At 30.5% G+C, this 15,657-nt stretch overlaps 1 protein-coding gene across 4 annotated transcripts in view; it reads left to right on the top strand.

The window, feature by feature from the left end:
• Window positions 1-15,657, top strand: part of mwh (multiple wing hairs) — a 138,080-nt gene that overhangs the window by 22,152 nt on the left and 100,271 nt on the right. Inside the window, exons 1-2 of one of the 4 annotated variants that reach the window (XM_088273617.1) lie at window positions 403-727; window positions 2,991-3,162. The exons of 1 other annotated variant lie outside the window; for it this stretch is intronic. In XM_088273617.1, the coding sequence (XP_088129743.1) occupies window positions 3,119-3,162 (44 nt within the window). In that variant the 5' untranslated portion in view covers window positions 403-727; window positions 2,991-3,118. Of the gene's footprint in view, window positions 1-402; window positions 732-2,990; window positions 3,163-15,657 lie in introns of those variants that run through there. 2 more of the 4 variants (XM_088273616.1, XM_088273618.1) reach the window with 2 other exon arrangements.

Raw genomic sequence — 15,657 nt, 5'->3', positions numbered from 1 at the left:
CCTAATCCTTTAATATATAAATATGAAGGAGAAAAAAAACTCGCAAATAAGTATTTTTTATTACTGTATAGATATATTCATTTAAAAAAATGAATGATAGGCGTTTTTAAAGCACTTATGTTTATACCCTTAAACTGTAATTTATCATTTAAATAATTAAATACACGTATGTCTTCCAAAATTCCTGCTTTATTTTTATACGCTTAATTTAACGTAATATAACTCTCACATATCGAAATTACTGTCGAATATTTTCACATTTCAAGTACCTACGTACCTAAAACAAAAATACCTTACTGGAATTGATTACACGCGAAAAATAAAGTGCGCGCGCTTTTGAAATTCTAGTGGAAAATCTCGTTCCATCCACCGAACTCAGAAGCAGCCCATTCTTTTAACTTCAGTTGCGATCTGTCAGGGGTCCAGAGCGGTCGTGCCTTCGCTTTCCCACCGGTTGTGACCTCAATACGTTTAATATGAAAATCGGAATTAATCACGCGATATAGTCGATTGTTTTCATATCTTATAAGGTGGAAAACCGTGCGAAATATTGACGAAGATGTTGAGTTTCTCATTGCGTGCATGCTGATTAATATCTCGTCGTAAAAATGCGTAAATTTATAAATCTGATTAAAACAAGTGATTTTTAAGAAAGTTTTGCACCAAAACAATGGTTTATTTTAAATGTTGATACCTCGTGCTTTTATTGACTGGGATATACTTGATTGTAGGTAATACTTAAATTTTTATTTTAAATAAAAATGCAGTAAATCTGTTTAATTTATTTTAATGGCAGGTATGAATATTTCCCTGGTTAAATAGATATTTTTAATACAAAATATTAGAAATAATGTTTTATTATATTTTTGAAATACAATAAGTAACTAATAAGTACCTACTCATAAAAAAATTAAGGTATCCGATAAATCGTAATTAATAAATATTTGGGTATAAAAATATTTTTAAAACATACAAAATTTTTTTTAAGTAGAAATATTTTTTAAAGTGAAGTTAATTTTCACTCTAACTTTTATTAAGTATCCCTCTAAATTGATCACCTTACCATTTATCTAAATTACGACCAAGAAAACACTACGTCGATGAAACTCATAAATCAACTATTTTTTATCATTTTAGTAAAATATTGTAGGTAATAGGTGTGCTATGATAACATTATTTTTTTGTTCAATTATATTGCATTTTAAAAATAAATCCATAGAATATATATATATATATATATATATATATATATATATATATATATATATATATATATATATATATATATATATATATATATATATATATATATTATATATATATATGAACATTTTTGAAAAGACATCATGCTTACTTCTATACAAAGTTATCACATAAAATTACAGTTGTCTCATTCGACATTTACGATCAGACAGGAGCACACGAGAGATAAAGATGAGCTATAAAAATCCGAATTAGCTTTTTTCCACAACCGCCATAAAATAAAATTCTAAATAAGACATTAATAATTTGATCTCGCTATTTAAATAAATGCCATACTGAAAATTTGCATAATTTAATGATATCTACCCAAAAAATGTTGCGCAGAATGTATGTTTTTGGCGAACGATAAATAACACATCCAATAATGCATTTCACCTATTACTACGTATGATAATATAGAATAGTAAAACTATATACGTAGCTGTAAATGACTGAATACAGGTCTTCAGCTTACAACTTTGACGATATTCCGTTGTCTATAATTTGTTTTCGGTCGATATTCGAACGAATAAATTGTAACGGTTCTCGCTCACAATATACATATTAAAATAAACAGATGGAAAATCTACTAACAAAACATTTATACTAATCTCCATATTAAACTATGAAAAAATAAAATTTGAGCTAACCGATAAAATATCTCAACTTTTTGCTACAAAGTATTTTTTTTTATATAACTTCATAAAAAATATCTAGCCTAAAGATTAACGATGATTTTTAAAAACTGTTTTGGACTGAATTTAACTCAGCCATGTTATTATGAAGCAAAATTTCAAATTATCAATTTGATTTCTTGTTATTTTAATAAACTCTTTCTCACATAAAAGTGCACAGAGTTTGGTCAGTAATCAATGTTTTTATATGAACACGGTATTTGGTTATCATTTATTTTTATTTTTATAAATAATACAAATGATTCTCACATACTCTCAAAAATATGTGTGATGACGCCGAAACATTACCAATATTTAATATTTACTTCATTCAACATCTCACATGGATGTGAAAAGTCTTGAATATAACTTGAATTTCAATTTCCGTGTTCGTTTATTCTTTTAAATAAAATCATATTCTTACACAACCCATCACAGTAATAGCATTTTATTATTGACAACCACACTACTCAAATTCTTGGAAGTTCTGTATATATAAACCAATTTAGAAACCTTGTTCTTGAATCACTAGAACTTCACTAGAGACATCTATTGGTGAGATGTAAAGAAGCTTAAAATAAAAAATTTAAAGCTTTTTTTTCTGCTTAATAAAAAGCTTCTTTACATCTCACCAATAGATGTCTCTAGTGAAGTTCTAGTGATTCAAGAACAAGGTTTCTAAATTGGTTCATATATACAGAACTTCCAAGAATTTGAGTAGTGTGGTTGTCAATAATGGGTGGAATTGGTGAATGTTACACGTGTGTAAAGCATTTAATTACACTCAATACTCGCAAGTTGAGGGCTAACTACGATTTAATACTCTTTATGTCATTCATAAACAATAAAAGCCAATATGCTTTAATATGTTATTTTATAAATCAGCAATATGAATGAGAAATTCCTTCTCAATAAAACATCACCACAGTTTCCTTTTGATAAAAATTATATCTTCAACAGTTAGTTATAATAAATTAAAACGCAATTCCAGTTTTTACAACTGAAGTAATTTTATTGAATGAGAGGTATTTCCGTTATAGCTTACTTTAACGATATATTTTTTTACATTTCAAGGGACTATTAGGAAACCGTAAAAGTGATCAAATCATCGGGTCAATGAACTGGAAACGTATTAAGTCGTTATTGAACTTGAAGTGATAAAATTTTAACCAAATGAACCGAAGTGAATTAACAAATTTTTGATGAGTGGCCGCAACTCTTTGGATTACTCTTCTTCAAGAGACAGGTGAGTTTTTATTCTGATACATAGATTGAATAATAAGTACATAACATAATTTTATAACATCATAACTGCTTCACATACACACACACACACACACACACACACACACACATATATATATATATATATATATATATATATATATATATATATATATATATATATATATATATATATATATATATATATATATATATATATATATATATATATATATATATATATTACACACACATAAAAATACATACATATATAAGTAAAAATATGTATGAACATATAATGATTAGTAACAGTCAGCATCTGAGTAGCCGTGAAAATCTTAAAATACATGTACATCATTATCGCACACCATGGTGTTAAATTATTTAACAATTTTGATGTTTTTTGTCTGTTTCCGTTCACACTGAGAGTTCCGTTCACGTTACAAGACAAATGGCGATTTTTTTTTAATATTTCACTTTGATCCTTACAAGACAAATGGCGAATTTTTTTAAATATTTTACTATGATCCTTACTGTTGTTTATCTAGATTGGCCGGCGATACAATATTTTAAACAGTTGGTACCTTATTATTTATTGACTCAACGTACCGTAATAATTACGACTGCCGCTACAGGGTTGTCACAAATTCAAGGGTTGAGAAAAACGTCCTACTAATTAACAGAAGGTACCCAAAAGTGTACCCTTAGTGTGCTATACTAAATTTACTTGTCCTTCTCCGTTGTGTAGTGGTAAGCGTGTTTGGCTGGATTTCCCAGATTCGATTCCCATAGGGATCAAAATAAATGAGTGAAAACTGATTTTTTACTCTAATATTTATTTAATTTTACCTGAAGCGCAGGGCTGATCATTCTCCCTTTATGCATTTAAAGATCGATATGACACAGTTTATATATGCTTATATACAATGTTATGCCCTATACACCATTGGGTGCGGCTAAGGGTAAGATAAAAGAAGGAAAATAAAACAAATGTGTGCAAAGGGGTCATATTATCAATTGGACTTATAATTTTTGATTTGGTGGATTCTGTTTTCCGTTTTGAAACATCATTCAATCAAAAGCAGATTATTTAACTAACTGACTAACTAACCATCACGCTGTTTCCTCTCCTCCTAGGGGTAGCCAGAGAGAATAGAACGTCTCACCACACTGTGTTTGCTGTGATTGCTATTATTTAATTCATATATTTTATTCGAAGAACCTACCACATATAATAATGTTATTGTTTTGTTATACAAATATAATATTAGTTGAATAAAAATACCCATGATTGGAGTTTTGATATTAATTATTAAAGAATACTTTCAGTTTTGATGTATTAGAGATTTTTACATAATTTTTACCTGCGTAGTCTCATAGTTTGTTGATTGAAAACAAAGTTACGTTACTCTAGATCTAAGATATCATTGTTTTAAACACCTAATCATAAAACAAAATAAGTTTAATGCACAACTCATGTTCTAAAGAATTCAAAATTAACCGTGATAAATTAAATGCGTTCATCTGATAACTTATTCTGACAAATTTAAAAAATGGCTATACGTAATATCAAATAATCTTGATGTTGCCTTGATTTATTTTAATTCTTTATGTAAATGTCTTTTGAATGTATCTCTCCTTTCTTTGTATTTTCTTTTCATACCTAAAAACTTATCTTGGTTCTTTTGCCCTTGTTTTTTATCTTATAAAAACTTTTTTTTTTTAAAAAACAATATTTAAAAATCTTCAATCTCCTAAATTTATCATCGATTGTTTTGAGTTTTGGACACAACTCTGAATTCGAATACGAGGGTGTTTTCTTTGTTATTCACGTCCATATATTAAAAAAAAAAATGAATGTTAGTTTGTCCTAACTCCTTAATCTTCTAAAGTTATGCATTGATATCTTTGACACAATTTAATTTTTATTCGAATACGCACATGTTTATATATACCAGAGATGGGCTTTCTTTGACTCTTAAAAAACATATTTTAACAGTTTTTTTGCCACAATAACAGCGCCATCTGTTGAAAATGTATTAGGAACACTAACAATACTATACATTTCTCACGACGGACAGCGTTATTCTCTATAGCTAGCTGCAGCTGCTTAAATATTGTATATTCAAAAGTGCAGGGAAATTCAACATATTCAAAACGTGTGATATCTCTTTTTTTTATTTCCATTCAACCATATTGAAACACAGAATCGCCCAGCCGGGTATAGAGCCAGTAAACAAATAATCTTATCACGAATATAGCATTAACCATTCTTCTAAAAATATCTAGCAAATTCCACGTTGATTCAGTTATTAAAATTTAATAAAATAAAAATTTAAAACAATTGACTAAATACCCCATTAGTAATATTAAATTTAAATTAATTTTAAAATATTTTCCATGCGTTATATTGAAAACATCTTCTTCTTCTTCTTCATCTTGTTGTAGGCCTTGTGGACTGTTTTTCAGAGGGATTAGTCTCCTGTGATGTCGATTCCCAGCCATCGACCCGACTCTTTGGTGGTCTGCCATGTCTACCATGGGGTTGGCCGTACAGTGCGATATTGAAAACTTGTCTTGATAAAATCTTGAAATAATAAAATATTAGCTTAAGAGTTTTATTTAATCATTAAATGCATTTAGATATTTTTATCAAGAGGTTTTAAAAATTTACATAAATTTCTTTACTGAACATTACTTAAAATTATTTTGTAACGCACCATGGTCGAAACCATTCATCACTAAGGCTGATTTATAATGCAAATATCTTCTTTTTCGCATTTAAACGAACTCCGATTAAATAATTATGCTTATCTTTAATAACAATTATTATTCCAGTCAGTAGCCGTGAAAAACTTTCATTTTTTGATCATTTCTTTCTTGTATAATTAACGAGCTGTATGATTAATGAATACGCTCTACCTGTCAATTCGAGACCTCGAGTTTTGTTATAATACTTTTTTAAATAATAATTTTAATACATTGGTTAATATTTTATATTATTATCATTATCAATCTATATCCGCTCCGTATGTGGAGTATATGGATGTCACTAACTGCCTCCAAGCTCCTTTACAACTAACTACCTTAGTCAGTTCCGTGGCCAAGTTCAGACGAGAACTGCGGACAAATTGTCAGCTTTGGAATTCCTGGGCGGTAGGACCAGATGTCTTGTAAAAGAAGCAAGTTTGAATAAGGCTGTCATGAGGCATGTGGAGTATGTGCATAGACTTCTTATAACCCTAATTTGCACCCCAATGATGCATAGGGTACTGCATAATAAAAATGCATTGTTATCTTGATCGTTAACACGTGAAGAAAATGTGATCAGCCCTTCACTAGTCGTTTGAATCTTTTTGGTGACAGTTTTAACCATGATTTGCGGCATCCTACGCCTCGTCCATCACAAAGTCAAACCTCTAAATTCTTATGAGGCTTAAATTATTTAAAATGAGAATACGGCTGCTCTGATGCCAAGTATTTTGTTTTATCTTACAGCCGTATAAAAGGAAAGGACTAATGCAAGAATTGTACAGGTGGCATTTGGGCTTCACCGAATGCCAATCTTATGAATACTATAATAATTTTCTTTTCTTTTAACTCTTAATCCAATGGTGCATCAAGCATCGTAGCGACGCAGTGTTATCTTGATCGTTAATTGCACAAAGGCAAGGTGATCAGCCCTGCGCTTCTTGTACTAGTCCAGGATTAAATTAAATAAATATGAGAGCGAAAATCAGCCATTTTTATTTTTACCCCCCTGGAAATCGAACCCGGGACCTCCAGCACGGTAGCCAAGCGCGCTGACCATTACACGGAGGTGGACCGTTCATTATAATCAACCATGGTAAAAATTGTCGATGGTTCAAAAGCATGTAGTTTTAGGTAACGTTGCTTGCATAATCGCCATTGTAATTACAGATCAAGTATGTGCGTATTTATATATTATTACTACTACTACTATCCATCACGCCGTTTCCCCGCAGAAGTAGGCAGAGAGGATGGAACGCCTCACTCTTCTGTCCTGACATACACTCCTCGCCTCCTTCACATCCATACATATAGTCATACATGCCCTCCGATTACGTAGACTTTTGACACCGCCAGATTTTAGGGTCTGATTGATCTGATCTTGCCAAGCCTTTTTCGGTCGTCCTCGTTCTGTTTTCCCTCTCACATTCGCCACATATATTTTCTTAGTCATTCTCTCGCTATCCATTCGCTCCACATGTCCATACCACTTTAAAGAACTCTTCCTAATCTTTTCAATTATTCCTCGTTCAGCCTTACATTCCTTTCTTATATCTTCGTTTTTAATTCTGTCTACAATGATTAAAACCGCAAAAAGGTTACGCAAATTAAACAAAAGACTAAACTACATAATCTATGGAAAAACATTAAATTAATTTAAAGGTATTTTTTTTCCTCATTCATGCCACATCTGATCGCAACACAGAGAACATGAATACACATAAAACCTGTATGTACGTTTCTGAGACATCACATGACGTTTTGAGAATAATTATATTACGGATTGTGGACACACGATAAGCTCCGCGCATATTTTTTTTAATTAAAAATATTTTTTGTAGCTTAAAATAATCGTACTCCATTGAAACTCGTTTATCTAGATCGCCATTACACGATTGGCGATCAGTCCAACGCTTAAAGCCCAGTACGGGTTAACGTGTTCAAGTAAAAACACAGTTAATATTATTATGACCCGGATCGCGATCGAACCCGGGACATAATTATTACCATGATAATCATTGCATGAGCCCTGGTTACCACACTGTACTTGTTAACTGGGTGTGTTCAAATGAAAAATCAAATTTAATTACATATACCGGGTTAAAAAAAATCCTTATAAAAACCAAGTGCTTAAAGCTAGGTTTACATTCAGCCAGTAACTGGCTTCAAACACAAGGCAAATCAGCTGTAACTTTGGGCTGCTGTCGTATGAATTGATTTCACGCCAGAACTGCGCTGTCGCTTCAGAGCTTAGTTTAATATTCCCGGTGTTAATTTTCAATGTCAGCAGTGGTGACATCGTCTAAACGTACAAATCAGTAGTTGATCAGTCGTAGGATATCCAACGCTGTCGTTTATCTACAATACCATTTATTCACTCAGCGTCGTAGGATATCCAACGCTGTCGTTTATCTACAATACCATTTATTCACTTCCTTATCCTAATTCGTTTCTTTTAAGATAAAAATCTGTTTTTTTTTACAAAAATGTTAGTTACATTAGTGTATAACCACTCACCGTGATTTTTATATCTACCGTCTCTTCGTCAGGACAATTACTACAACATCATGCAAACAATACTATCCATCACCACCATAGTACTATTCACACACTTTAAACTACACAAAATGTTTTTCACTCAATTCAATCAATTTTCAATCTTTTTCAAAAATCTCTTCTTATCTGTGAAGTCTTCTAATAGCATATTATATATTATAATAGGAAACATTTCTCAACAAGTAAATGACTCGTATCAAAATCTGCCGTTTTCGAGAATTCATTTTTTGTTGCTGACTTTAATAGCGTGTTTGCACCGTGAAATAAAAACCACGACTAATAACTACGTGTAAACAGTGTTAGTCAGTTCTCGGCGCCAGTACTGACGTCAGTAACTGACTCAATGTAAATCCACCTTGATATTAAAAAAATGCTTTCCTTGATTGATTCGACAGCTGTTTGGTAATTTATTAGTAATTTTCAAAGTAATTCAAATAAAAACTTATTCAAAAATACGTTAAGTCTCAAAGTTAAGATATATGTAGATGCTTTTTTATTCTCTTTTTCTAACAATGTCGTTTGGATTTTCTATTTAATCATTTTACTATGTTCAAATTTTACTTCAATTGAAAGGTTTACTAATCTGCTGTTTTCTAAAATATTACGTACCATAACAATTCTTAATAATATGACTTATCTAGTAAAATGTGTATAATTTAAGTTGAAAAAATCTCCAAATAAACATTAAATAATTGTTGTCTTTAATTTGATTAGCGGTCTTTAAAAATGTTAATTTTCCTTTTGTTTAGCATAGGATTCCAGACTAAGACGTAAAAAATAAAACGAGAAGATAAAAAATAATAAAACTAAGGATGGAGAAGATTGTAAACTCACAAAAGTTGTGTTGTGGTTCCTCGTTCATATCGCGGCTTTAAATCTGAGTTTCTGGGTTCAATCTCTCTTTAACGCAACTTCATACTATATTATTAAAAATGAGCTGCTTAAGCCTGAGAAAGGTGTGTATCACTCAATTTTGGATACTTTGCCAAAAAAGCCTAAGAAAATATGTAGAGTGAAATTAAAACTTTGGTGTTCGTATACAAATAAGAAGAACACAATATCTCTCATGAAAAAGACACCCGATTTTCGTATTTTATTTTAAAAAAATCGAAAATAAAATATTCATTCATTCATTTAATTCATCGCCATTTCTCCCATTAAGTTTTACCGTGCGCGTACGTACGTATTAAATTATTCAGTTCCTTGCAAGTAACCAATCTATATTTCAAATACCTATACTAATGCATAAATTTATGTTTATGTCAAATTTACTATCACAATTTAAGTAACGTTTTAAACAGGTTTTACCGTCTAAAATTTTCATCAGTGGTGGTATAATCTCATGCATATTTTGTCATGTTTTGTGACACTTATGTCACCTGTCTTATTGTAGGTGAGATAGTAATAACTGTTAAATTTTACATCCAAATATATACATAACATAAGTTCACACACAACACACGTGTTATAATTCGCAAACAAAGGTGCATAAGACACCCCATCGGATCGACGTTGTGTTAACTTGATAGTCAAATATTTGATAGGAAGGTGATCAGTATAACCATCTAGGTACCTACTTGGATCAATGAATGGATAGTATTTTATGTGATTCGTAAGTCAAGGAGTTCATGATAAATGAAATTAACGCTGAGGAATAGAAAAATGTCGTTTAGATACGGTACCCTGTGAATCACTGGGTCTGGATAGTAGTTAGAAATATTAACTTATTCTTGAGTAGTAAATAAACAAAATAAAATGAAGTTTTTAATTGTCATTTTGTCAATATTCATTTTTAATTTAAAGTTAACTTGGTAAATACCAATATTTCTCAGAATCTATTGTAATAAAATAAAGTTATATATAAAAATTATAAATCTACGGTCTTCTTTGTATTTTTTACTTTCCATAACATTTATATAATTACTGTCATCACCTTATAGTTGTTTCTTAAATTTCAATACGTTTTAATTTATTTTATATTTTTATCAACTTTGTAATGTGATATATATGATATTAATTTTTCTGATGTTTTTTTTAAGGAAACTTAGGCTATATTTAAATAAATAAATATGGTTTAATGCTATATGATGAAATAAAAACATTAAATTTCGGTGGAATTTAATGACTTTAAAAGGTGTATTTAACATACCCACATAAAATGCCAAATTCTCTTTACTTTGTAATTGTGATATATTACTATCATTATAGGCCGTGTTACTAGTATTTCATGGTTCGGCGTAGGAAAACACATGTTTAATATAATATTGATAAATTAAATAGGAATTTGGCTATAATACGCTGATCTTACTAAAGCTTCTCTAATTATATGGCGGCATCTTTGAAAGATTAATCTCCTTTTATTTGGTGGTCCGAACTCCCAACCATCTGCTCAGGTACAATATTTCGCAGGCTGCAATATTAAACTGTGCGTAGGTAATATACGAGTATAATGTAATAATATATAATTTAATACGCTTAAAGACTCAGTCATCGACCCGCTAGTAAACTCTTAATTAATATTAATAATATTAATAAAACGCTTATTCGCACCCCAGTGGTGCATAGGGCACTGCGTCATATAAACGCAGAGTTTTCTTGATCGTTTACACATGAGGAAAAGGTGATCAGCCCTCCGCTTCAGGTACCAGTCCAGGGTAATATAGAATAAATATTACACTGTAAAAAACACTTATATTTTTTAATTGACCGCCCCTGGGAATCGAACCCGGAACCTCCAGTATGGTAGCTGAGCGTGCTGACCATTATGCTATGAAAGTGGACAAACTACTTCTTTAAAAAATCGGTAGAACAAGATAAAGTCATTGGACTTTTCAGATCAAGAAAACGTTACATATCATGTATTTTTATCAACTATTTTTTTTTTTCATATGAAGTCTGTTCAACAACAAAAAGCAGATAAGCAGATTATTATTTAGATTATTGTATTCGACATTCGAAAAAAATCTTATATTTATTTGATCCCCCCCCCCGGGAATCGAACCCGGGACCTCCAGAACGGTAGCCGAGCGTTCTGACCATTACACTACGGAGGCGGACAAAATGAATAAAACTCTTAATTACGTTATATTACGGACTGAAACTCTTAATTACGTTATATTAATTAAAATCAGTTTTTTGATCGACTGTAATCGGGTTGAATGGATCCTAGATTGATGTGCAAATTAAATCTCGTTACGGGAAGGTAATTAAGCTCTATCTGTTCCACTCCTACACGTAATAAAACTGTATTATGTTATAAAACTTAAGCAGTCATGACACGTTTTACCGAGCATCTATACAAAATACTTGACTGATTGGTACACTGAAGGAGTCTATTATCTAATACATATATATTTCAGTACTAATTTCACAGTTCTTCCATTCATTTATATTTTTTAACTTTCCATCGAACCCATCTTTTTCGAGAGAATTATTTAAAAGAAATTATATCAGGTATTCAAATGTTTAAATTATAATAACAACTTCCTTTAACGCTTTCTTTTTAATTATTTTCCGTAAAATTGTAGCTTTCATTTTATAATAGAAAAAAGATGTAAAAAGTCGGAACACCAATAATCCGGTGATAATTAATCTCCGTCATGCATCACCAGATTCCAATATGATTTTATGCACTGAGTAACTATAGTATAACTATGAATAATAAAATAAAACGGTAATTTCGCTTAGTAATCCTACAAGAGCCAACGCATACTACGTTGAGTAAATCTGTAGTGTGTCCCAAGTAAAATATTCTCTGAAAATAATTACATATATCCTTCTTCATTGCCTTGTTTAATCCTGTACGTCGTGGTTATCATGGGTTTCAGTTAATCGAAGCACAGATCGCCTGAATTCGTTCCGGTTTTAGGCCAAAGTTAAGGCAGCATTTAAAAACTATCCAGTTAGCTTTTTATTTGGTCAGTAATAATATTTAATGGAAAAACAACACTAATAACTATGTATTCTCATTTCAGTGATAGGCTGGAATCAAATAATTGATCGATTCACGAAAAGTATTCAATGATGACAATTCGCTCACTCCTTTCAAGATAGTAATAAATCAAAAATCGTCAGTTTTCATTTGTGCATGTTTTCGGAATGCCTAGAAAATGTACCATATTCCAGCAAAAGAGGTATATTTTTAACTTAATATTTACCCGCTACAGGGTAAAAATGCATTTATTTTTGCATTTTGAATAAACGACATTGTTTATTTTTTTTTAAAATATACTAAATATTTTTCAAATGGAGAAAAAACCTTTAGGTTTTACCTAAACAGATCTGTTGCACAGTACAAAGTTTAATAAGTGACCTGATTTTTTAAAAATACATTACTTTATATTTTTAATCTTTAAAAACGAATTATACTAACTTGGTAGTTGTGCGAAAATAATAACTTACTCGTGGAGTTTAAGAATTAGCAAAATTTATAAAAATTACAGATTTAACGCAACTTCGAAAAACATTTTCCAGAAAAGATATTTGGTAATTTTTCTAGTAGGTACACTTTTTTTTAAATTAAATTTATATCTCTTGGTAAATATACAAAAATAGACACGTTAAATTTTTCAGAAATTTTACAATTTAATCATATTTTCAGTTATTCTTTACATGCTTCTGGTACGTTTAAAACTAGGCAGTCGCAAAGTCTGAAGGGAAAATAATGTGGAAATGCGGTCTTTAGTGGGAATTTTTGCAGATCTTTAATGACCCCGTGAGAAATTTGGATAATGCCGAGGAAATAATTGCACAGAAGATATAGATAAATAATAGATCAAGCGGCCGTGTTTTGTATGGCTATAAAGCTAATAAAGAGATGATACCATTTATTAAAGATTAAAATCGGAGTAAATTGGTTAGTATGGTATTTCAAAACGTTATATTTTTCGTTTGAATGAGTTGACTATTTCGTCATAGAGAATAATTTTAAATACATTATGTTTTACAAATTAAATGCATATGAACGTATTACGAGTACGTATGTCGTGTTGAATTTTGAATTGATACTCTAAAAGGATGTTGAATGTTGCTTTTGTCAACAAAATGAGGAATATATTTTTTCTATTAAATGTATTTTACTGGCGGAATCGAAAAAATAAACAAACAAAAAAATTAAAAATATTTTTCTATTATGTGATGTAATGTTTTTTTCTGTTCTTTTCATTGTACATTGGTACATTTTTTATTGTTATCATTACTTTATTTTTCAATTGGAATATTTTACATTTTTTTCCATGTAGTGTAAATTGACTTTTTTTCTTATTTTTTCTTATATATATATATCCTTATTAATTAATTGAAAAGTATATTTTTATGCAGGATCAGCTTTAAAATTGGTTAAATTTCAATAATGCATATATATCATATTAAAGTCATGATAAAAAAATATTTAAAAAATATACTTCCTTATTTTTTCAATTATATCTCCGACTGTAATCCGGGTCACAAAGCAAACATTTCTATGACAATACGTACACTGTTTCATCACTTACCTCTTAATATCGCATTGTTCAAAAATTCATTAAAAATGAGTGAACTAAAATTTGAAAAAAATATCGCTGAGATTATTAAGTAATAAAAAAATACGTTAATTTCTCCATTCATAGATTCATGAACATTCAAACGTATAATTAAACTATGCAAGCAAATATTGTTTTTAATTTTTTTTTTAAAGAACAAAGGGATGATTCCAATGCTTACTTATACATTTGCTCAAAGTGTATTGTACCCTGAGGGCTAATTACCTGACAGGACATTAGAGAACCTGAGCTCGAATCCTGGAAGAAAGCTATTTTTTTGCGATCTGATTAGTTTCGTACGTACCTACATATGTAGGTAGGTAAAACATACATCTATCTTCAATCAACTCCACACTTATGATTCGAGATTGTGACGTCACTTAGATACGTCTCTGAGAATTGTCTCTTCAGAAAAGTTCTAATTAACATATAAGGTAAAACAATAACAATGATGTTACTTACCTATAGCCATTATTCGCTGGTAAGTAGCTACCGACTACCAGGGAGTGAACAATGATATCGCGTGACAAGTAGTGCATTTCTCTTCGACAAGAAAAATAAACTACATTCCTACATATTAAATACCAATCGATCAATGACTGACATTATTCTGCCAATAGTATCTTCATACATTTCAAAATTTTATATATTGCTCTTAAACAATTTGTGATTGTTACCTCAAACGGAATTACTCAAAAAATACCTTTAATACATTGATAACATATGATTGATGTAGACATTTTCAAAGGTCTACTTCGTTAATTTTTAGGTGAGACCAAGGATAAAGAACCTGCGGCCTTAAGGTACGGCTTTTTGACTAGTCACAGAATTAAAAAATAAAATAATTTTAAAAAAATTATTAAGCTGTATGTTGTCCGCCTCTGTAGTGTAATGATCAGCACGCTAGGCCACCATTCTGGAGGTCCCGGGTTCAATTCCCAGTGGGGAAGGCGTGAAAAAAATACAAGTGATTTTTTCACTCTAATATTTATTCAATATTTACCCTGCACCGATATCTGAGGCGGAGGGCTGATCACCTTTCCTTCATGTGTTAACGATCAAGATAACACTGCGTTAATATGATGGAGTGCCCTATACACCACTGGGTGCGAATAAGGGTTTGAAGAAGAAGAATTTGTATGTTTTGGTCCACAAAACTCGAAAAAAAGTCAATGTATTGACTTCATTTGTTTACAAACTAGGCCTTATGTTGGATCAATTATATTAATTCAGCCTTTAGAAATTATAATGTTCCCTACCCCTGGGTTGGACTGTTCTACCAATTCTAATGTGTAAAATCTAAGGAATATGTTTATTTTATTCACCTATACTACCACTTAAAGCGTAAATTGAAAACTCGACCTCGCGTAAATCAAAATAATCCATACTGACATGTTAACACAACAATAAATTGCATTTTTATAATAAAATAATTGATATTTAATTTTCTTATGACGGATGCTGCAATTAGGTCCGAAACAACGTTCATAAAGAAGAAAAATATTATGCGTTAGAGTGTGAACAAAAAAAAACAAATTAATCGTGTCAATTACCGGAAAAACTCACGAATTATTATATTATTTTACGAGATAGGCACCATTTTTTATAGCCTCAAATTTCTAAATTCGATATTTTTAACGACCTTTTCTTCTAAAGCCACTAACGACATAATAATAACGTATATTAATGAC

The sequence above is a fragment of the Brachycentrus maculatus genome, unplaced genomic scaffold, assembly GCF_059751285.1.
Source record: "Brachycentrus maculatus isolate JH-2025_06_01 unplaced genomic scaffold, ASM5975128v1 h1tg000589l, whole genome shotgun sequence".
NCBI classification, from domain to species: Eukaryota; Metazoa; Arthropoda; class Insecta; order Trichoptera; family Brachycentridae; genus Brachycentrus; species Brachycentrus maculatus.
Note: the sequence above shows the minus strand (reverse complement) of the source record. Positions and strands in the feature narration are given on the sequence as shown.